At 50.7% G+C, this 22568-nt stretch overlaps 1 protein-coding gene across 1 annotated transcript; it reads right to left on the bottom strand.

The window, feature by feature from the left end:
* Positions 1 to 3804: 3804 nt before the first annotated feature.
* Positions 3805 to 21750, bottom strand: SLC43A3 (solute carrier family 43 member 3). The gene is made up of 14 exons (XM_012749970.3): positions 21630 to 21750; positions 21200 to 21267; positions 20618 to 20972; positions 20167 to 20296; positions 17881 to 17927; positions 15146 to 15222; positions 14825 to 14917; positions 12404 to 12543; positions 11163 to 11257; positions 9605 to 9778; positions 9305 to 9424; positions 5947 to 6133; positions 5193 to 5316; positions 3805 to 4063 (listed from the first exon to the last, which is right to left on the bottom strand). The coding sequence occupies exons 3-14, from the start codon at positions 20799 to 20801 to the stop codon at positions 3959 to 3961; spliced, it is 1476 nt and encodes a 491-aa protein (XP_012605424.2). The 5' UTR covers positions 20802 to 20972; positions 21200 to 21267; positions 21630 to 21750; the 3' UTR covers positions 3805 to 3958.
* Positions 21751 to 22568: the final 818 nt, after the last annotated feature.

Genomic DNA, 22568 nt, shown 5'->3' with positions numbered 1-22568 from the left:
AACAGTGATGCTTCTTTTTCATGCAGCTCTTTATTTTCTGATCTATTTTAGAACAACTGTACCTTTCTTACATAAAAATAAATGTACAGTAAAGGTCACATCTAAATGAATGTGACCTTAGGAGACAGAAAGACCTGGTTTAAATACCGGCTCCATGGCTGATATTTAAGGCTGAGTGGTCAGCCTCATTTTCCCCATCTGCAAACTGGGGCTGATTATATGCAATTGCCTGGGATGACTAGGCTTAAAGGGGATTGTCGCCCAAAGTTCCTATTTCATGGGGCTGGCTGTGCTTCACATGGAAGGTGCTGTCCTCCTCATGGGAGGCCCGGTGGGGGCAGGTTCACCTCGGTTCCTCTCTGCTGAGGCTGGTAGCCGGAGGGAAGGGTTGCATTGGAAGCCTCTTGCTGAGTGAAATCAAAACTTGTGAAACTCCTGGGTTGCCTGCTTTGTCAACTGAGAGAGCAGTTGGTCCCATCTGAGCAGGAAGAGGGCCCTCGGGGCAGCAAGATGAGGCTGTGCGCTCAGCCTGTTTCTCCCGCTCACTCCCCTCTTCCCTCGATAGCATCTCTGACTCTCAGAATAGAATTGTTCTCTGCACCTCCTAGGGAAACCAGGCTTTTCTTTTTTAATAACAGCTTTATTGAGATATAATTCATCTACCATACAACTTGCCCATGTAAAGTGTAAAATCCAATGATTTTTTTAGTATATTTACAGTTGTGCAATTTCAGAAACTTTTCATCACCCCAAAAGAAACTCCTAACCTGTTCGTTAGCAGTTAGTCCTCACTCCCTCCTCACCCAGACCTAGCAAGTCACTAAGTGACTTTCTGCCTCTATAGATTTGGGCTGTTCTGGACATTTCATATACAAATGGAGTCATGCTACATGTGGTCTCTCATGACTGGCTTCTTTCACTTAGCATAATGTTTTCAAGGTTCATCGCATTGTAGCATAGATCAGTACTTTAGTTCTTTTTATTGCCAAATAATATCCATTGTGTGATACATTCCATTTACCCATTCAGAACTGATGGATGTTAGGCACCTTTTCTGGCTTTAACATATTATCTGTAATGCTAGCTGTGATCTGTTCAGGACCTACCATGTACCAGGCTCTTGACCTAATTTGTAATCCTTACAACAGCCCAGAGAGGCCTGTTTCTCCCAACACACTGATAAAGAAACTGGGCTGTAGAGGAGTGGCCCATCCAAGGCCACACCAGTGACAGAGCTGGGATTAAAAGGATCCTTCCCACTGCAGGACATTGCACCCCACCCCCAAGAGTTCAGAACCAGAATCCACTCATCCAATGATCCTTCATTCAGAAGCCTTAGCTGGCACCAAGTGGACGGCAAGCACACATTAATCAGAGCCAGGGGACACCAGACCCCGCCTCCTAGAGTTTGCTGCCCAGGTCAGTAAAGGTCACCAGGAAGGGTATGACCGAGCCCCAGGGAACGTTTTTTCGAGGGATTTTGAGCAGGATCCAGCTGACCAGGTGGATTTCCCAAGACGGGACACAGTGAGCCACCCATGCAGAGGGACTGGTGTGCACCCGGACCCAGAGGCCAGGACCTTTGGTCCATGGGGATGGGGTCTGGCCCTGTTGGTGGGGGCTGGAGGGGGTGCGAGAGAGGCTGGGATCACACTGCTGAGAGCCTTGCATGCCAGGCTGGAGTCTGGGTTTTGTCCTGTGGGCAGAGGGGAGCCACTGAAAGTTTTTGAGCAGGGAAACATGACCAAATCCATCCACTTCCACTCTGGCGTCTGTCTTCAGACACAGGCTCCTAGCCCCGGGGAGAAGGAAGCGCTGTGCTTCAGACCCTTGCGCACCTCCACTTCCCCAACCTGACAGGCTGTGGGTGCTCAAAAGACATTTGTTGAACGTCTGAACAGATGAATGAACGAAGGACCAATCTGCCCGCCAGTCCCCTCCCTTCCCCACCCCCATCCATTCCTCGACCCCCTTTAATGAAACATCTGGTGTGCTCCAGACTCACCTGTCTTGCCCACCTACCCTCTCTCTCCTCCCTCACCTCTTCCTGCCATCCTTCTCCCCCCACCCGCCGTGAGTAAACACAGGAGCAAACGCTCACGTGCTCCCACCGCGTGCGGGGAGCAGCGATTACTTTACATTCTCACGATCGCCCCCAGGGGCAGAAATGAGTAATTGCACTTTGCAGATGGGGAAATCGTGACTCAGAGCAGTTCAGGGATTTTTGCCCAGCTGCGGAGGGGCAGAACTGAAACTCAAACTATGACCTTCTGGTTCCCTCTACTGCCTCCCGCTGGGGTGGGGGTGGGGAAATGGGGGGGTGTCTGTGGAGGGTTAAGGATGTGGGGAGGAAGAGGAGGCAAAGGAAGAGACTCCCGGGGAAGGAGTCTTTGAGGGGCAACCCAGGACCAGCTGGTAGATCCCAGTCTGATGGCTCCTGCCCCAGCCCTGGGTGCAGCCAGGTCCCCCCACCTCCTCTGGCACATTCATACCCCAGGGGGCGAGGTAGGGAAGGGGGCAACCTCAGGACCTCAGAAACACACACACGCCCCAAGCCCCAAGCCTAAAAAGAGGTGGAAACCGTAAATTGCCTTAGACACAGAGGCTTTATTTTTCTATAAAATAATTCCCCAGAGAATTTTTTATAAAATGCCCAGAGTAAACAACTACCAAAGAGGAAAACATCCCCAAGATGGTTCATCAGAAATCTATCAGTCAAGGCCTGGTGCAGTGGCTCACGCCTGTAAACCTAGCACTCTGGGAGGTCAAGGCGGGAGGATTGCTTGAGGTCAGGAGTTTGAGACCAGCCTGAGCAAGAGTGAGACCCCATCTCTACCAAAAAAAAATAGAAAGAAATTAGCTGGACAACTAAAAATATATAGAAACAATTAGCCGGACATGGTGGCGCACACCTGTAGTCCCAGCTACTTGGGAGGCTCAGGCAGGAGGATCACTTGAGGCCAGGAGTTTGAGGTTGCTGTGAGCTAGGCTGACAGCATGGCACTCTAGCCTGGGCAACAGAATGAGACCCTGCCAGAAAAAAAGAAAGAAAGAAAAAGAAAGAAAAAGAAAGAAAGGAAGGAAGGAAGGAAGGAAGGAAGGAAGGAAGGAAGGAAGGAAGGAAGGAAGGAAGGAAGGAAGGAAGGAAGGAAGGAAGGAAGGAAGGAAGGAAGGAAGGAAGGAAGGAAGGAAGGAAGGAAAGAAAGAAAAGAAAAGAAAAGAAATCCATCAGTCAAGCACGTAGGCTGGTTCCCAAGGCCCTTGGGGTGGCCTGACCCTGTCACTCTTCTTAACACCTTCTAGGACATCAGCTCCAGAAAGAACCTTCAACTCCAAAACACTCATTTCACAGATGAGAAAATGATGCTCAGATCACGAAAGGGCCGGGCCAAGGTCACCGAGCATCTGTGGCAGAGCTGGGACCAGGCCCAGGATGCACCTCCCCCCCATCTTCTCCTCTTGCCCCCAAAGCTCGCTGCAGTTCTCTCCCCAAGGCTGTGCTACTGAAGGGGAGCCAGGGCTGTGGCTGGTACCACCTCTAAATGCCAGGTGGTGTAGCTGAGGCCATGACAACCTCACTGTCCACCTGGGAATTTACCTGGCGGCAGAGGGTCCAGGGCCAAACAAGCCTACGGAAGTAGGTGGCACCCCTCTTCCTCCTATCACCCCTCCTGGGGCCAAGGTCTGCCAAGGCCACTTGCAAGGAGACACTCCGGCTTCCCCATGCCATCGTCTTGGGTCTGTGTGACATCGATCCACTTGGCTACTGAGATTTTTCTCTTGCTGATCAGAAGTCCTGGCTGGCAGTTAAATAAGGCTTTTGGTTTTTGTTTTTAAGGAAAAACTCATGGCTACTTAATGTAAGTAGCCTGGGTAGGCAGAGTCTTTCTGGACATGGAGTCCTCAAAGGTGGGGGATGATTAGCAAAAGCACCCCGAGGAAAGTGAGGGGTTCTGAACTACGCAACTGCAGAAGGACTTTCCTTCGGCAGGCGACACTCCAGGTACACCAGGAAGGGGTGGACGAATGTCAGAAGCGTGGCGAGTATTAGCATCATGTTCACCTGCGTGGGACAGAGGATGGAGTGAGGCAAAGAAATCTGCAAATGTGAGCCCTGCCAATAACCAACGAGGGGACTGGAATACACCTAGTTTATATTTTGTTTCTACCCAGACACCCTGGTGCCCTGGAGGAAGGACTTTCAGTATTTTTCACTCTGCCCTCTTGGGTGGGTGTGGGAAGAATATTATGTCCATTTCACAGGTGGGGAAACAGAGGCCGAGAGAGCATTCAGTGATCTGCTCGGGGTCACGTGGAGAGCCGATAGAGGCACCGGCTAGAAAATGCATCTGAATATCAGGTCAGGTCCCCTGATATCATAATCAAGTCATTCTCAGTTTTTAAGTTTAGTCTTTTTTTCTCCAAGGGACTGATTTAAACTTTGCTGGTTTTTACAAAATGAGGCAGACAGAACCGTACAGTGGTCAAAACACTGAATTCAAAGTCAAAAGATTTCTGCTCCTTACTGCCTGCCTCTGAATACAGAAGTCATGTGACCTCTCTGAGCCTCAGTCTCTGCAAAGAGCGGGAGAGTGCCCACGTCCTCGGGCAGGGCCCATGAGCACGCCTCCAGGTGTGGGGACACAGGGGCATCCTGCCCCTCGGGCCAACTGTGGAATTGGCGGGCAGGGCCCATGAGCACGCCTCCAGGTGTGGGGACACAGGGGCATCCTGCCCCTCGGGCCAACTGTGGAAATGGATGCATGTGGTAGCCCTGGGGGACAGGCCAGGGTGGGACTGTACTCCCCACAGGCAGGAGACACCCCTGAAGTGTCAGGTTTCTGCTTGACATTTTTCAAGGATTTTTTGTCCTACTCAAGAATATGTCTCTTTGTTCCCCATATACACAAAAATATTTTCTCCCCAAATCTGAGTAGCATGGACTCTCTGGGAAGCTGCACCACACCAATCCTGTGGTTTCAGGTACCCCCAGCACAAGCCTGGGTACCCCCATCACCCCAGTTTGAGAAGCAAGACGAAGGACATACCCCTGTGCAGCACTGTGGCTGCAGGGACCACGCCCAGGCAGCCAGGTTTGGGCGCCCCCTGCTGGGGCCCCGCCAAGTCGCCCCAGGTCCTCCCAGGTCTGAGGCAGGGCCCCTGCTGGGGACACCCATCTCCACAGTACTCACATAGAATGGGTCATTCTGGAGGGGGCCTTTGATGAGGGTGAAGATGGGGAACTGGAACAGGGACACAATGGCCGACAAGGCCATCACCAGCCCAAAGAGCTTTCCAAAGTGTTCTGAAGGGAAACTGGGGACAGAAAAAAATGGGGTTCCAGTGAGTTTCAGGAACCCTCCCTCCAAGCAGGCAGCTGGCCTCAGGGGTCCTTTGTCAGCCACTGTTCCCAACTCCCTGTCCTAAGCCTGCCCCCACCCACCATACCCGCTCAACCCCTCCCTCTTCGTCTCTGCTCAGGCGTTCAAACCACAGAACACAGAGAAGGCACGTGTGGGGCCCAGGGAAAACAGCAGGGCCCAGTCACGGGCTGTGCCCAGGAGGCCTTAGGGAACAGATAGACACGCGAGCAGAACACCATATGCCAGACTATGTGTACCCCATCAAAGGTGGCAAGAATAGAGTACCAAGGGCAAAAAGAAGGGAAGAAACTTTCTTTCAACTCTTCCCTGGGAGAGCTGGAACAGAAGTGGGCTTTGGAGGGTGAATAGGAGTTCACCAGGTAGAGAACAGAGGCAGAGGGTACAGCAGATCCTTCCCACCTGCCTCCAACTCTGGGCACTGCCGCCTCCTCACCTGCTCCCAAGCCCAGTTTCCATCACCCGACCACCTCCAGGCCCACCCTCGCTTCCCAATGTCTTTACCTTGCCTGCTTCCCTGTGTCCCAGTGTCCCCCACAGTGGAGCACACCCCAAGGCCACTTACGCGAGCGTGAGGAAGGTGGCGTTGCTCCCATACAGGAAGGAGCGGCTGACCACCTGCAGGATGAAGGTGGCGTACTGGAGCGGGAGGACGGGCACCGAGGCGCAGACGGTGAAGCCCAGGCACAGCAGGGACGTCAGGGTCAGCGAGGGCACTGCCGAGCGCAGGGCCACCATCGAGGTGGAGGAGCCTGGTCCAAAAGGGCGGAGGGGAGACTGCTTGGAGACCAACCCAACCAAGGGCAGGGGAGGGCCAAGACAGGGGGCAAAGCGGGAGCCACTGCCCACCCACCTGTCCTGGGGGGTCATCCTTGAACGCTCTTGCCCCCACAGGCCCCATCTCCAGGGCATCAACAATGCTGATCATTCACGTCCTGAACACCTTCCCAATGGTCCCCTCCTCTCCAACCTCGCTGACTCTTCCTAGCTTTAAGCCACCATTAACGCACTCATAGATTATTACAATGGCCTCCAGACAGGCGGCACACCTGCCCTTGCCCCCTCGAGCCTGTGGCCAGATATTTCTCCCTCGTAGCACTACTGGTAATAGCAAAAGACTGGAAACAACCCAAAGGGCCATGGGCAGGGGCTGCTGCGTCAACTGCGCTACAACCACGTCATGGAGACCAGGCAGTGGGCAGAAGGAGGGAGGAGAGGCCCTGCCACGGGACAACGTCAGAACAGTCACGCAAAATGCCCTGCAGCACAGTGTATGGAGTACACTGCCTTTTATACAAGAAAGAGGGAAACACACACACACACACACACACACACACACACACACAAAATGTCTGTACTAAAAACAACAGTAGAAATGGTTACCTAAAGAAGAGGGAAGGAGAGGGCCACAATAAACAGAGAAGGAAACTAAACTGCCTTGAATGTATCTTGTTTCGCAGTTTTAGCTTTGGTAAAATGTAAATGTTTGATATGTATATGTTTTGCAAATAAAATGAAATACAAATAATAGGGAAAAGGGGAGAGTTTTGGGAGGGCAAGGGAAATATACATAACTTTAATATTTGTAGCCCCATAATATGCTGAAAAAAATAAATATAAGGAAAAAAACAAATAATAGGAAGAAAACAAGCAAAACAACTCCCCAAAATCAAAAACAAAATAAAATGAAACCAATGAATATTACTCTATATGCAAGTTGGTGGACTCTAAAAACACAGTGATTTGTACATCTTTCGTGGGATATACACCCTAAGGATGAGAAAGGAGGGGGGAAGGTCAGAGAAGGGCAACAGCATTTAGCCATTGTGTTGTTATTAGCAATATTGATGTTGCTAAAACCAGTAATTGTATCTAAAATGTTATACATATATGTATATGTATATATTCACATATATAGTGTTGTTAGGGACCAAGACTTTCAGAGGAAGAGAGACAGCTGGAAATGAATAATCAAAGAAATAAAAATTTGAATGAAAATATCAGTATTAAGTATTCATGATTTTTTTCCTTATGAAAAGGTATATACACCTTAACTCTCTCCAAGGCTCAAAAGCAGTGACAACCCAGGAGCAATGAGAAACCCCATATCCAGCCTGAAGTCTCTAAATACCATTTTCCATTAAAGGGCTGCAGGGCTAGTTAGAGAAGTGGCCAATTTCAGGTAAGGACATGGTCTAAAACTAACGGGGTTCTGTCTAAAGGACACAGATGCTGGACTGGTAAAGTTCCCAATGGCCAAAGGTGAGACAATTTGAGCATTAGGAAGAATCATGAACAGATTGAAAGGTGTCAAATATATATAAAATGAGACTTTAAAAAAAAAGAAATAACTAGTAGTCATCCCTGGAGGCTGCTAACGCACCAACTCATTATTCTGAAACTGGTAAATAGAGGGGAAAACCAAGCATTTATTTCAGGGTGACAAAATAGTAAGGGAAAGTTTTTCTTTCTAGAAGGAACTCTAGCTATTAAAAGCAGAAGAAAAGATAGAAAATGCTCCTTTTGCAACCCTAATAAAATAACGGGTCTAGGCATTGATCAGTAATGGCTACTAAAACCATTAGGTGTACGGTTGATGGGAAACTTTATAATGGACGGATCAGACTGACAATGTCTGAACCGGTTGAACAATCTGAACACCATAATGAGACAACAGACACCAGGGCTTGCTGATGGGAGACCAGAGGAAGCCCACAGCTCCCCCTCCACGCTATTCTTGCCAAAAGTAATAACAATAATGATAAATTGACGGGAGGCTGAGGCAAGATCACTTGACCCCAGGAGTTTAAGACTAGTCTGGGCAACTTAGTGATAAGACTCTGTCTCAAAAATGAAAAAAAAAAAATTAAATTGAGTCTTCCCCAAGCCTCTAATCCACATATTCATAGGAAATAATCAAAGGGACTCTTTTAAATGATGCCAAATTCAAAATGTGGGAAACTCGACAGGACAGATGACCAGTTTCTTCAACAAATAAATGAGACATAATAAATGGGGAGAGGGGATACTGTTAAAGATTTTTAAAGATACAATAGACACATCAACCAAATACCTCGCATGGACCATGTACGAATCCTAATTTGAACAAAAACTGTAAAAAGATGTATTCGAGACAATTAGGCGAATTTGAACAGTGACTGTATATTAGACAATATTAAGAAATTGTTATTTTTTTTAAGGTGTGGTGGCATTATGGTGATGTTTAAGTAAAAGAGGCCTTATTTGTTGAAGACACATACTAAAGTATTCATAGGTGAAATGACACAATGTCCGAGATTTGCTCTGAAATCCCCGACAGGCGTGGAGTTGGGAGGGCAGAGAAGAGACAGCTGGCAAATGTTTCTCTCTGCTCTTGTTCCCCCAGACACCCCCAGGGCAGGACACCTCAGCACTGCCCCCTTCCCCAGTCTTGTCCAAGGATCAGGCCCCAGAACTCCTTGGTGTGGGAAGCAGCCTGACCCCTCCTTACCTCTCTCCCCAGCCTCCCAGGCCCTGCCCCTTCCTCTCCCCGCTTCCTACTCATCCTTCAGGCCTTGGCTCAGACCCACTTCCTCCTCCGGGAAGCCTTCCCCTACACCAACCCCATCAGTGCCCAGAACAGGTGCCATTCTTTGTGTCCCCACGGCCACCTGTAGGTTTACTTGACCGACTGCAATTGCCTGACGACTGCCTTTCTCCACCCTCTAGACTGAGAACAGCTAGAGCAAAAGGCTTATCTGTCTTGTCCACTGTTGAATCCCCGCTGTCTGGCACTAGGGCTGGCACATAATTGTCACTCAGTGACTAGTGGCTGAATGAATGAATGAATGAGTGCAAGGAGAAAGGGGTAAGAACAAAAGAGAGGGTAGCATGGGGGTAAATGAAGATCTCTCCCCTCCCTGCTCCCCTCCCCCCCGTCTCACCTGTCCTCTTAGCTTCCTTCTGGTACTTCTGCTTAAGCTTGTCCATGAGCAGGCCATTCCAGGGGGCACACAGCACTCCGAAGAACTGAGTGATGGCGAAGGCATTTGTGTAGGTGCTGACTGCAGGGGACGGAGACGAGGCGGGTGGTGAGAGGGCTCCAGGACTGCCTTCCAGGGTAGGGCTCTCTCACCCTGCACTCATCCTGCCCATCCCTCCACCCCCACCCTCAGAGCCTCCCCTGGAGTCCCCTGTCCGCAGCTGGGCAGGAGGACATGCTACCTCCCAGCCTCGCTGCATACCTATCGCCCTGTCCCCGCCGGCCAAGCTGGTCAGCAGAGAGTTGAGAGTGCCGATGAAGAGGTAGTGATACAGCTGTATCACAGACAGCCACAGCAGGTGCCAGGCGAAGCGCCGGGAGAGGACATAGCTCCAGAAAGAACGGGGTTTCTGCTGCTGCCCTGGTCCTGGGATCTCTGATGGGGAAAGGATCCAGCAGGAATTACAAGGGAAGTGGAGGGATAGGACAGGCAAGAGCATAGAGGCCTTCATGGGACAGCCTTGGGTCGAGCCCTCCTTCCGCCCTTGTCTCCCAACCTCCCCACCTCCATGCTTTGTCATCCTGGCCCCACCACCTTGAATGACCCTCCCTGCAAGTTCCCAGCCTATTGAAATCCGATCTGTCTCTCACAGCCTGGTCAATGACACTTCTTGCAGTAACACCTTCCTGATCTTTCTCAGCCAAATGGTAAAAAGGACACAAGGAGGAGAGAGTTAGAGGTGAGATGGGGATGAGTGGTGGCAGCTACTGTTCCGTGGGCTCCTCACCCCTCCTTTCCTTCGGGACCAGCATCCTTGGAAATTCATCCCCTGGCCTGTTCTCCGTGGTCCACATGGGACTGTGAATTAAGAGTTCTGTTCCTTACCCAGGGTTGACCAGTTAGACTGCTCTCCCTAAAGAGACAGACTGGCCATGATTTTTAGACTGGGATGGCCAGAGGTAGCCTGGTGCTACTCCTCCTAGAGCCTGGCAAATTTAATTTTCCCCCTTGGTTTTGTAAGCTTCCCAGAATCCTATTCTTATTTTTTAAAAAATAATAATAAATTATATTGTGGTATATTTAAGGTATACAACATGATACCATACAATACATAGAGATGGTAAGATGGTTATTATAGAGAAGCAAATTAACGTATCGATCATCTCACATATTTACCTTTTTTTGGTAGCAAGGGCAGTTAAAATCTACTCATTTAATAAAAGTCCCAAATACAAGACAATTTTGTTATAGTTCTCATGTTGTACACTAGACCTCTAGAATGTTCACCCTGAGTATCTGCTACTTGTATCCTTTGACCTCCCTCTCCCATTTTCTCTACCCTCCCCCGCCCATGCTTATTCCCATTGTAGCCAGCTGCGGTTTGTGATGTTTGTAACCAAAGACCCAAAACAGACAGAGGAAGGAAAGGAGGCCGGTGCAGCTGGGACAATGACAGAGGGCAGACTCTGGAGACCTACAGAAATGGGAACAATTGAACCAGACTGAGGGCAATGGCATCACAGAAGAGGGCAGAATGGAGGAGCGGGGGAAGGGAAGGCAAGTCATGGCAGACAGACTTCGGGGGTGGGGATGGGGGGGATAAGAAAGAGAGAAAAGAGAGAACAGAAAAGAGGCTCTCCCTGGACACTCTACAAAGTGAGAGGGGCTGAGAAGATCCTTAAGGTCTTTTCTCTGCCTGACCTTTCCCAATTCTGGTGTGTGTGAGGAGGGGGAGGGGAGAGGGTCTGCAGGTGAGGAGTTGGGGAGGGAAGAGGAGAGGCGGGTTCTGGAGGAGTCAGGTGACCAAGGGGGGGCTCACCTTCCTTTGGTGAAAGGAACTCCTTTGACTGCAGCTCCCTGTTTTCAGGCTCAGCTGTTTTCTCCTGCTTTGTGGGGCAGTTCCCAGAGCACAGGCTGCGGAAACAAAATCCCCACCAGCGAGGCCAAGGACTGTGAGCTGAACCTGAGGTCCCGACTGGAGGGAATCATGCGCTGGACCCCGAATTTCAACACACTTTGGAATCACCTTTTAACCACCCCAATGGCCAGAGTACAGTCCAGACCAGTTAAATCAGAATGTCTGGGGGTGAGAGCCAGCCTTTCTTTCTTTTTCCTTTATTTCTCTTTTTTCATTTTTTAAGATCTCCAAGTGATTCTGACATGCAGCAATGTTTGGGAACCACTGGAGACCTGGAGAGAGTAGCACAGGCCTGAGTTCAAATCCCAGCTCTGCCTCTTCCCGGCAGCAGAAACACGGCTCCGACTTAACCCTTCTGAGCCTCATTCTTCTCATTTGGCAAGTGGAGACAAGGGGATTGTTGTAAGGATGAAATCAGAGAGCACTGAATGGATGCTCTCTTGGATGAAATCAATCCAAGAGGATTGTTGTGAGGATGAAATCAGAAAGCACCCGGGTCTGACAAACAGTAAGTGAGCAGCAAATGAACGCTGCCATCTAGCCCTTGTGGTCACTAACATGGCCCCATTTCCTCACCTCCTCTGCACCTCCACTCCCTGCAATGGGGCTCTGCAGCTCTATTTCCCCCTGCCCTAAGTCTAGGCTGGCCAGGTGAGCTGCCTCAGCCGAGAGAACGCAGCAGAAGTGATGTGCTAATTCCAAGCCTGGACCTCAAGAAAGCAAGTGCATTGCTGCACTTTCTCTCGGAACCCCGAAACCACTGTGTGCTCAAGCCCGTGCTAGCCTGCTGCAGGGTGAGACCCACGTGACCCAGACATCCGCCATCCTAGGCCAGCCGGCCCAAGCTAACCTGCTTGATGCTGATCAGAGCCATGAGCAAGCCCTGTCGGCCCCGTCCGAGTCTGGCCCCAAGCAGTAGAACCAGCCAGCTACCCAACTTGTGAGAAGTAATAAATGCATAGCGTTTTTGGCCACTGAGTTTTGGGGCAGTTCACTATGCAGTGATGGCTAACTGATACAGCCCTGCTCCAGTCCTCCCCTCCTGTGACAAGTGTGCTCTGCCCTGTCTGTCCCACCCCTTGCTTCCCACCCTAGGTCAGAAGAGGGGCTTTGGCCCACAATCGCCAGATCACAGTCCTTACCCATAGCTGTAGTTGGGGGGCAGTGGGTAGGGGATGTGCCCCCGGGGCATCAGGACGAAGGTACGTGTGACATGCCAGGTACTGCAGACTGAGATGAAGATGAAGGAGGCCCTGAGGCTGATGCCTTGTTCATAAAGCAGCTGCAGAAGGAGGAGGGAAAAGTCAGCTTGACACCCGTGTTCACAGCAGCACTATTCACAGCAGCCAAAAGATGGAAGCAACCCAAGCACCCATCAATGGATGAATGGCTAAACACGGTGTGCTATATACATACCACGGAATATTCTCCAGCCTTAAAAAAAGAAAGGAAATTCTGCCACATGCTACAACTTGGATTGAACCACTAGAACATTATGCTTAGTGAAATGAGCCAGTCATAAAAGGACAAATACTGTATTATTGCACCCATAGGAGGTACCTGGAGTAGTCAAGTTCATAGCACGGAAAGCAGAATGGTGTTTGCCAGGGTCTAGGGGTAGAGGGTGGGAGGAATGAGGAGTTAGTGTTTAATGAGTGCAGAGTTCCAATCTTGATGAAGAGAGATCTGGAGATGGATGGTGGTGACAGCTGCACAACAATATGAACGTATTTAATGCCACTGAGCTGTATGTTTAAAAATTGTTAAGACATCAAAATAGCTAGAAGAGAGGACTCGAAATGTTCCCAACACATAGAAATGATAAATACTCAAGGTGATGGGCACCCTAAATGCCCTGACTTGATCATTATTCATTCTATGCACATAACAAAAAGTCATGTGTACTCCATAAAGATGTACAAATATTATGTATCAATAAAAAATGGTTAAGATGGTACATTTTATGTTATGTGTATTTTATCACACATAGTAACGTCAGTGCAGGAGGCAAGGGCTGGAACCTCAGTTTCCATGGAGTCCCAGTACAGGCCCTTGCCTACCATCCTAGAAGCTAAGGACTCCTCGTACACGCACCCTCCTCCCAGGGCCCGGCCAGCAGCAGTGGAGTCATCATGTGACCCATCCCCACAGCCTGTGGAGCTTCTTAGTGTGGCTCCTTAAAAGATCTTCTAGCCCCATGCCTTCTTCCCCCAAGAGCAGCAAAATCCTTTTGTTCAAACATGATTTGACACAAAAATTCAACTTACAAAACACATCAACGGGGAGCTGGCCACTCAACCTCCCTGCATTCTTCTCGGTGACTGACAAAACACCAAAGGGATCCCCTAAGTTCCTCAACACCTAATTTGAAAACCACTGATCTAGCCCAACCTCCCCATTTTACAGAGGATGACACTGAGGTCCAGAGAGGAGCAATGCATTGTCCAGGGTCAGAGTAAGCAGCGGCAAAGTCAGATTAAACTGAAAATTCCTGCTCCCCGGTCCAGCACAGTTTTTCCTGCCAGCTCTAAAGAAAGAGGAGAGAAAGGTAGGCACACCCAGGGGAAGAAGCAAGAACCTGGAAAGTGGCTTTTGTACCAGGAGTAGAAAGGCTTGGGTGCCCCAGGGCCAAGGTGCTCATGGGACTAAGCTAGGCTCATGTCTGGGTGGTGACAGACAGAGATCCTATTCTCTTCCCCCATGGCCCACAGGCTGACACAAAGCCCAGAGGGAAGTCCCAGGTTAGGCAGCTTGGGCCCCACACTCTTTCATTCCTCTCACTCAGCCATCTTTAGTGTGTTGGCTATTATCTTTCACCTTGTTGCCTCATAGTCAAAGCATGGCTGCCACAACTCCAGCTATCAATCCTCCCACTGCAACATTCAAAGAGGAAGGGTAAAAAGAAGGACCAAGGAGGAAGGCTTTCTTTTCACTTTGCTCTCACCTTCCATCAGGGAGAAAATGCTCCCCAAGTCCTCCACTACACACACCCCCTTTATCTCATTACAAAGGACTGGACTACTTGCCTACCTCTACTCATCACTGGCAAGGGAGAAAAGGACTGCCATGGTTGGCTTAGATCAATCAGGATTCGTCCCCTGGGCGGGGCAGGTCACTGCCGAGATAAAATCGCTGGCAATGAATAAGGCAGAATGGTGGTGGAGAAACAAATAGTCTTGGCAGCAGTTCATCCCTCTGACATTCAACATCAGCCTTTGGGAGAGCTGAGCAGGCCTGTGTCTGCACTTCCTGCCCCACTAGCCACTTCCCACCTGCTTGTGCAAACCAGAAGCTCACAGCAGCAAACACCCCCATTCCAAAGGGCTCCCAGCCTCTGCCTAGGACCAGACGGGGCTGGCTCTAAGTTCTAGTATCATGGTTACTAGCTGCAGAGCCTTCAGCAAGTTTCTTAACCTCTCGGAGACCCAATGCTTTATCTGTAAAATAGGGATTAAAAAGTTCCTTAACGAGAGAGTTGATGGAGAGAAGTCATGCAAGGTTCGCAAGACCAGTGTCTGCCATATGTAAATGCTCAGTAAATGTTAGCTATTGCTATTTTTTACCTTAATAATAAGAAAGACTGCCGAGGAAGAGTCAAATGCTCCATTGTAGAGGGTGATGATAGTCGAACGATGTTTGCCAAATAGGTTCCCAATCTGGGAAAGACAGGACCAAGCTGAATCATTTACTCATAAAACAAATATTTCCTGAGTACCCAGCATGTTCCAGACTCAAATCCACCCTCTAAGGGCTCCCACCCTGGCTTGGGGCAACCACAACTGAAGCGGACAATCACACCAAGTGCCACTTCCTCCCCCTGCCCGCGACCCTCCACTCCATCGTCCACCTCCTGCCAAGTGGCTGGGATCAGGGTCGGCTCCTACCTGCAGGTTGGTGATGAGAAACAGGATTCCCCCAACACTGAGCAGTGGCATAGCCAGGTAGAGCAGCACAGCTGAGCCTGGATCACCAAAGTCAGAGGTAGAGTGTGTCACAGTGCAACCCAAACTTGGAGCTCCAAACTCAGCTCCCACCTCCTCCAAATTCCCAACAACCCTGGGGTCAGGGCCCCAATTCTAGCCAGCCTTCTATCATCCTTCAAGGGTCTTAAGATACTGGCCAAGGCGTCCCAATATGTCCCTGCTGAGGTCTCCTGGGCCACCTTCTTCCCCACCAAAGATGGTGCTCAGTCTTTGGCACACCTGGATGCCTACAGATACACATGATTCGAAGTTAAGCCACTGGCCACTCCCTTCCTTCACTAAACCACGAAAGCCTTTCCTACTCATCCTCAACACTGTAGGGGAAGAGGACCCTGGACTCAGTCCCCTGGTTCAGGCCCCAAGCCCAACCTCTAATTTATTAAATGACTCTGAGCTGGTTCTAAATCTTTGCCTCAGTCGCTTCATCTGTTAAATGGGAATGACAGCCCCTGCTCTCCCCACCTCGCAGGGGTGCCATGAGATCTCAGTGAGAAAATGGCCATAGTCTTTCCTTTGTTCATTAAGTTCTGAGTACTTCCTTTGTGCCAGGCATTGTACTTGGCATTGGAAATGCTGGATAAGTAAAACAAACTCTTTGCCCTTGAATAGACTGACATGCAAACAAATCATTACCACAGGTCTGGAAAGTATCGGATAATAGCAGAACTGCTCAAGGGCTAGAGGAGCCCTTGATAAATTAGTGCTTTTCAAAGACCACAGACTTCTGCCCACCTTCATGATTTTGGCATAACCTATGCCTGTCCTATTATTTGCTAAAATGTGTTGCTTTTTTTTTAAAGTTGACTCACTTTCAGCCCAAAGAAACCTATTGTTTAAAGTACACTTTATATCACTACTGTAGATGAAAACACTTGCATTGTTTGTCATGAATAGGAAGTAACTAAAAAACAAATACAATGAAAGGAAAACAATGTTACTAAATTGTAGCCAGATGCAGTTGCCCTTAGAATGTTCAAAGCCTGAGACCTGCTCTTGCCATCAGTGTTAAAATCATACTGGCCCCACGTTGAGACTTTCTTTCATGAAATCAGCAGGGCTGAAAGAGAACATAAAAAGGGAATATCTTTTCCACCAGGTGATTCAGTGCTGGTTAATGTAGTTAATGTCGCACATGTGTGCCCTTAATATCCTCTTAACTACTGTGCTATACCTCGGGAAGCCCTGCAAAGAGCAAATTTTAGAGCACTCACGCTATTTACCACCAGTTTGTCTTTGTAAAATGTACATCTCTCCTGGCACTAAAGGTTGGAGATCCCTTTCACAATAGAGTCCCTGCAGCCTGCACACTTTTTCCAAAAAACAAAAAGGTGCTATTTTATGGGGGAAACGGGGTATTATTGCTCAGACGATCCATAAAAGTGAGTCAAACATTAGCCAGCTACCACCTCCACATTCGGCCTCTTGAAAATCATTGACAGGCTTTTAGAGTAGATGGTGCTGGTTTGATAAAGAGAGAGGTCTGAAATCACCGGCTTGAAGTGCCAGGCTATCTCCTGAGATCTGTTTGGGTGAAGACAGCATCCGTGTTTGCCCGGCATGAGGGGAGGAGACAACCTCATGATGCTGCCTGGCTTCAGCATAGCTACCACACACACTACAATTGCGTGCTTCCCTTTCCTAAACCAAAAATGGAGCCATATGATCTAACACGGGGGAGGAATATTGGGAGGCCTCTGGTGGCCGGGATAATGAAAACGCTAGGACAGAACCACCAGGGACCAGGATGCCTGCAGCCCAGGCCTGCTTCCCACTCACTTTCTTTGTGGCTTTGGGCAAATCTCTGCAAGGGGTCCCTCTCCAGCCTCAGTTTCTCCTCTATGTAATAGGTCATGGGGCATGAGGGGGATAAACCAGATTGGAATTCCCAGACTTTTATAAAGTGGTAAATTTTGAAAAGCAAGCTTTTGAGTATAGCGGAGTTGTCGACTTTTACCCTGCTAAGGATATTTTCAAAATTGTCAGTCATATTACCATTTCATTGAAAAGAGAAAGGACATTTTTTTTTTTTTTTTTTTTGAGACAGAGTCTCACTCTGTTGCCCTGGCTAGAGTGAGTGCCATGGCGTCAGCCTAGCTCACAGCAACCTCAAACTCCTGGGCTCAAGCAATCCTCCTGCCTCAGCCTCCCGAGTAGCTGGGACTACAGGCATGCGCCACCACGCCCGGCTAATTTTTTCTGTATGTATTACTTGGCCAATTAATTTCTTCCTATTTATAGTAGAGACGGGTCGCGCTCTTGCTCGGGCTGGTTTCGAACTCCTGACCTCGAGCAATCCGCCTGCCTCGGCCTCCCAGAGTGCTAGGATTACAGTCGTGAGCCACCGCACCCAGCCGAGAAAGGACATTTTAACACATATAAGAAAAAGGATGTAATGTTTTGAATCAGTTCTGCTCTCTAAAGCAATCCCCTCTCCATCATCCTTCTTTTTCACGTTTTCTCAGCAGACTAAACTATTTTCATAGACCAGCAATAACTCAATATCCCTCGAGGAGTCTTTCAAGCCGTGGATGTCTGAATAACCATGTGGTACGTGTGTCTTGCCCATGACCTGACCTCTGCTCCTGCCCCTCGACCAGGTGCCCCCTGAGCTTGTGCCCCTCCCCTGCAGCACTCACTTGCAGAGGTGAAGGCTATGATGAGCGTGGCGCTGGTGTAGAGAGATCTGGAATACAGAACAGGAGAAGGAGAATATTGTCAAGAAAGGAGAAACCTGGGGGACAAAACACGATTCTGCTCACCCAACCTCCAAGTTCAGGACGTGACTGCATTTTCAACCAGCACTGAACTGGGAGTTCAACGGGCACCGATGCCATGTGCAAGAAGCCTTAAGATTGAGATGTGGTCCTGGCCTCACAGACAGTGCGCTTTGCTCCTCCCAGAGTCCAAGGCTAGGCCGGGGAGTCCTGGACAATGATTGTCTCAGGGCTTAGGCGGGGGCAGAATGGGCAGAGCCAAGGCCCTCCCACCTGCAAGTTCCAACAGCTCAACCCCCTAGAGAAAGAAGTTGGAGCCTGGCCTGCAAATCAAAATCTGGAGTTACAACTCCTCCTCTGGTGTGACTCTGGGGCCAGGTGCTGCCCCTCTTTGGGCTTCAGAAGCCTTTTATTTTATTTTGTTTATTTTAATTTATATTTTAATTTATTTTATTTTATTTCATTTCATTTTATTCTATTTTTGAGACAGAGCCTCGCTCTGCCACCTGGGCTAGAGTGCCGTGGCATCAGCCTAGCTCACAGCAACCTCAAACTCCTGGGCTCAAGCGATCCTCTTGCCACAGCCTCCACAGTAGCTGGGACTACAGGTGTGAGCCACCACACCCAGTTAATTTTTCTATTTTTAGTAGAGACGGGCTCTCACTCTTGCTCAGGCTGGTCTGGAACTCCTGATCTCAAGAGATCCTCCTGCCTAGGCCTCCCAGAGTGCTAGGATTATAGGCCACCGCACAGGCCCAAAAGCCTTTTTTATAAAAGGAAATGATTGGACTGATCCCTTAGCCCTGTGGTCCCCAACCTCTGTGATCAGGCTGAGTCACCACCTGAGCTCCGCCTCCTTCCCTCCTCCCCCCTAGAGCGAGTGCCATGGCGTCAGCCTAGCTCACAGCAACTTCAAACTCCTGGGTTCAAGCAATCCTTCTGCCTCAGCATCCCGAGTAGCTGGGACTACAGGCATGCGCCACCATGCCCGGCTAATTTTTTCTATATATATTAGTTGGCCAATTAATTTCTTTCTATTTATAGTAGAGATGGGTTCTTGCTCTTGCTCAGGCTTGTTTCGAACTCCTGACCTAGAGCAATCCACCCGCCTTGGCCTCCCAGAGTGCTAGGATTACAGGCGTGAGCCACCGCGCCCGGCCTCACCTGTATTTACAGCTGCTCCCCATCACTCACATCACTGCCTGAGCTTCCTTCCCCCTCTGTGGCAAAACTGTCTTCCATGAAACTAGTCCCTGGTGCCAAAAAGGTTGGGGACCACAGCCTTAGCTGTTGGGGGGTCTTGTAAGGCATAAGGTAATCAAAGAGGTGCCCTAAGTCTGGAGGAGAAGGAAGGGGCAAGGAAGGAAGGGAAGAGGGGAATGAACACAGGCAGCCGAAGACTAAGAAAGACCGAGATATAGCCACCATGCACCCAAAGGCTTAACCAGTAAGGTACTTGCCTTACTCTCCAGCTGTTTCCTGGCCCAGACCAGGCCAGCCCTCCAGTCCCTCTCTCTGACAGCTGATCTCACGTGTGCCTCCCCAGGGTCACCTGCTCTGGGGCATTATCAGCCCTCAGCAGGTACCGCTTATCACTGAACCTGGCCACAGAGCACAGGGATCAGGACGCAGCAGCACACTGTGTGGGTGAGATCAAGTCCCTAACGCCCTGAGTCATCTGCTCGGGAACTCCCACTGTCTCCCCTCCAGGCAGAAGGGACCTGAAATTCTACCACTGGAGATACCCAGGAAATGTCATTAGCTTAGCTACTGGGAAATGATGGGGGGTGAGGAAGATGAAGATTAAGTCTGAGCAACCTGGATGTGAGGCTGTGTAGGAGATGAAGACAACGATCTTCAGGTGAAGGCGGAGAGAGCAGCAATTTCAGGTCTTGCTAATTTCATAACCCTGGCCCCGGGCCAGCCCTCATAGGAAGTCAGCCTGGGCTCCGGCTCAATTCGGCACATGACACACAAGACACAATTCACGTGGAGTAGGGAAGGCAGTGAGGAAACGGAAGCAGGGCTGTGGGAAGAGGGTCGACCTAGAGAGGTTCCACACCCTTCTGCGGCTGTTCCTAACAGTTGCCATGAGCAGTGCCTGGCACGGCTGCCCGGTTGCTCAATCTGGGTTTCTCTCCAAGCTGGGCTGCTGCCCGAAGAACTCCTCCTGCCCACCTCTGCCCAGACTGGGCCTTTGGGACTTACATGGCTATGAGGCGGGCCACAGTGGTCTTGAAACGGTCAAAGATGTAGCCGGTGGGGAATGTCATGAAGTTGTTCATGAAGGATGCCACGGTGAAGATCAGTGAGAATCTCTGATCCTGAGCTTTGCAGACTGAAGGAAAGAAAAGGGCTCCCATCCATCCCAGCCTTCCTGCCAGGAGAACACTGCCTGCCTGGGCTCCCCTCCATCTGGGACAGCTTGCCTGGTGGAAAGTTGTTCCTTACACTGAGCTGGGATGTGACTGCCCCTAATTACCCCCTCAGGAGCTCACAGGTCCCTCCCAGGCACCTCCTAGGCCTTGTGGAGGAAAGGGGCGTGCTGAGCCCCCCTCGCCCTGGAAAGGCTGGCAGGCAGGGCGGGGCGCAGGGTCCTTGCTACACCTTCCCACCACCTGGGAACCAGACTTAAGTTCCTCGGAAGAGCCACACCTACCCTCGGCAGCCTGCTCTGTGGCATTGCCCAACAGCCCAGCATTTGGCTCACACAGCTCCTTAAAGTAATGCTCTGCTTTGAAGACAAACACCAGGGAAACCCAGCCAAACACGACGCCCGCAAAGCCAAGGCATTCCAGCAGCCCCGTCAGCAAGGTGGCCACGTACAGGCCCCGGCCGGCCATGGCCCAGCGCGGAGCAGGTCCTCAAATCCGGCCGACTGCCCGCAGGAGCTGCAAGTCCTGGCGTTTGAGCACCCGGAAAATTCCTCTGGCAAGCCCTCCCGTTCACGTAGCTCTCTGGTCTTGACTGTTTCTGGCTTGCGCCAAAGCCAACAGTGGCTGAGTCTCTGGATCCTGTAAAATAAAAGCAGAGGCTACCTGGAAGATGAGGCTTGTGGGGAAAGGCAGAGGGGTCTTTGTGGCCTGGATGGAGGGGCAGCATGACCACGACCGACCGCTGGCAGCCAACCTGGGGAGTAATCGCTTTCATTGGCCGGCTCATTCACTGCGTCTCATAACAATCTGGGCAGCAGATAAGATAAGTCGGGAAGCCCGCCTGAAATCACAGGTGAATGACTTACCTGGTAGTTGCCAGGGCAGCTTGTGGGGAGGCAGGAATTCCCAAGGTCAAATTCAGAACGCAGGTCCCCTAAGACAATATAAAGGGCCACTCTGAACCGGAGTCAGGGCGAGCGAGAATTCACACACACGCTGCCACGATTTCCCACGACAGTCTGGCAAAGCCGGTGTTTTGTTATCTTCAGTTTATTGACAATGAAACAAAAGCTCCAGAGAATTTCAGGAACGTGCCCAAGGCCACACGGCCAGTAAGTCACAGCGCAGACCCGTCTAATTTCAAAAACAACACCCCGACTCCCAACCCGACGGAGAGCGCGCCGGGAGCCCCTGTGGCGCTCGCCCAGGACTGCCATTCCCGGCGGGCGGGCGCCCCAGGCCGCGCCGCAACCCGCGCGCCCCCCACCTCCGCCCGGCCGCGGCCCCGCGTCCTACCCGCTGCCCCGCCCGGGCTCCGGCGCGCTTTCCACGCGGGCCCAGGTTCGCGCCTCTCGCCGCCACGCCCTGTCCCCGGCCGCCCCCGCCCGCCCGGAAGCAGCAGGCCAGGCCTCGCCTTCTCCATCACTTCCTCCCCGGCTCGCGGCCTCCCGCGCCCTTTTGGACCCTCCCCTTCGGATTCTCTTCTCTTCTTTTCCCTCTAAACCCCTCTGTAACCCCAACCGCTCAGCCTTCCCCTCTCTCGACTGTCCCTCTGGTCCCCAAGTTAGTTTCCCGGCCGTACACACTCGGCCCCGCCCCCGCGGGAAGAACGCAAACTCAGCTGCGGCAGGCGCGGGGACAGGCGCGGGACACGCACCCTGCGCTGTGCCTCGGCCACTCGCTGGGCACGGGACACATTTCCCCTCACTTGCTCACCAGCTCAACTCTCCGTCGTTCGCTCCCAGAGCTGCCAGAAAATCCCAACCGCAGAATCAGGGAGCCAAGAGCGGGGACTGAGAGAGAGCTTTCCAGAAACCATCCCCTGGAGGGGTGCCTTGCCTTTTCAGCCCCCTCCCCCAAGGACTCCTTAGATGACTCCCTGCCTCACCCCCAGCCCGGGTTCTGAAAGAGCCTTCTAGCCAGACTGCATTGATTAACTATTTATTCATTGCCCCATTTTTTATTAATCAAAGACATATCTAATTGCCCATCGGAGCTTGTGATCAGCATGAGGTAGCCAGCCTAATCAGCTGTGTTACTTCCAGCCCAGAGCAAGTGAGCTGACGCCTGTCTTCATTGGCCTATGTGGCCAGTTCCTCCTCGAAAGCTCAGTTTGGGGAAGAGCTTCTTGCTTATTAGTCTGCAGCCCCCACCCCCAGCTTCCTGGATCCCCTGGGGGCCCAGGAACTCAAGCTATGCCAAGCTCGCTCCTCTTTTTTTTTTTTTTTTTTAAGA

This window comes from Microcebus murinus, chromosome 4, assembly GCF_040939455.1.
Source record: "Microcebus murinus isolate Inina chromosome 4, M.murinus_Inina_mat1.0, whole genome shotgun sequence".
In the NCBI taxonomy this organism is placed as follows: domain Eukaryota; kingdom Metazoa; phylum Chordata; class Mammalia; order Primates; family Cheirogaleidae; genus Microcebus; species Microcebus murinus.
The sequence above is the reverse complement of the archived record's forward strand: the minus strand, read 5'-3'. Positions and strand labels throughout refer to the sequence as shown.

Bases quoted from the DNA above. Each gene is read 5' to 3' on its own strand.
- SLC43A3 (XM_012749970.3), bottom strand. From the start codon at position 20,801: ATGGCCGGCCGGGGCCTGTACGTGGCCACCTTGCTGACGGGGCTGCTG. The intron at 17,928-20,166 runs GTAAGTCCCAAA...TCTGTATTCCAG, and splicing joins GTGGCCCGCCTCATAGCCAT to ATCTCTCTACACCAGCGCCA. The intron at 6,134-9,304 runs GTGAGACGGGGG...CTTTTGGACCAG, and splicing joins GAAGGAAGCTAAGAGGACAG to GCTCCTCCACCTCGATGGTG.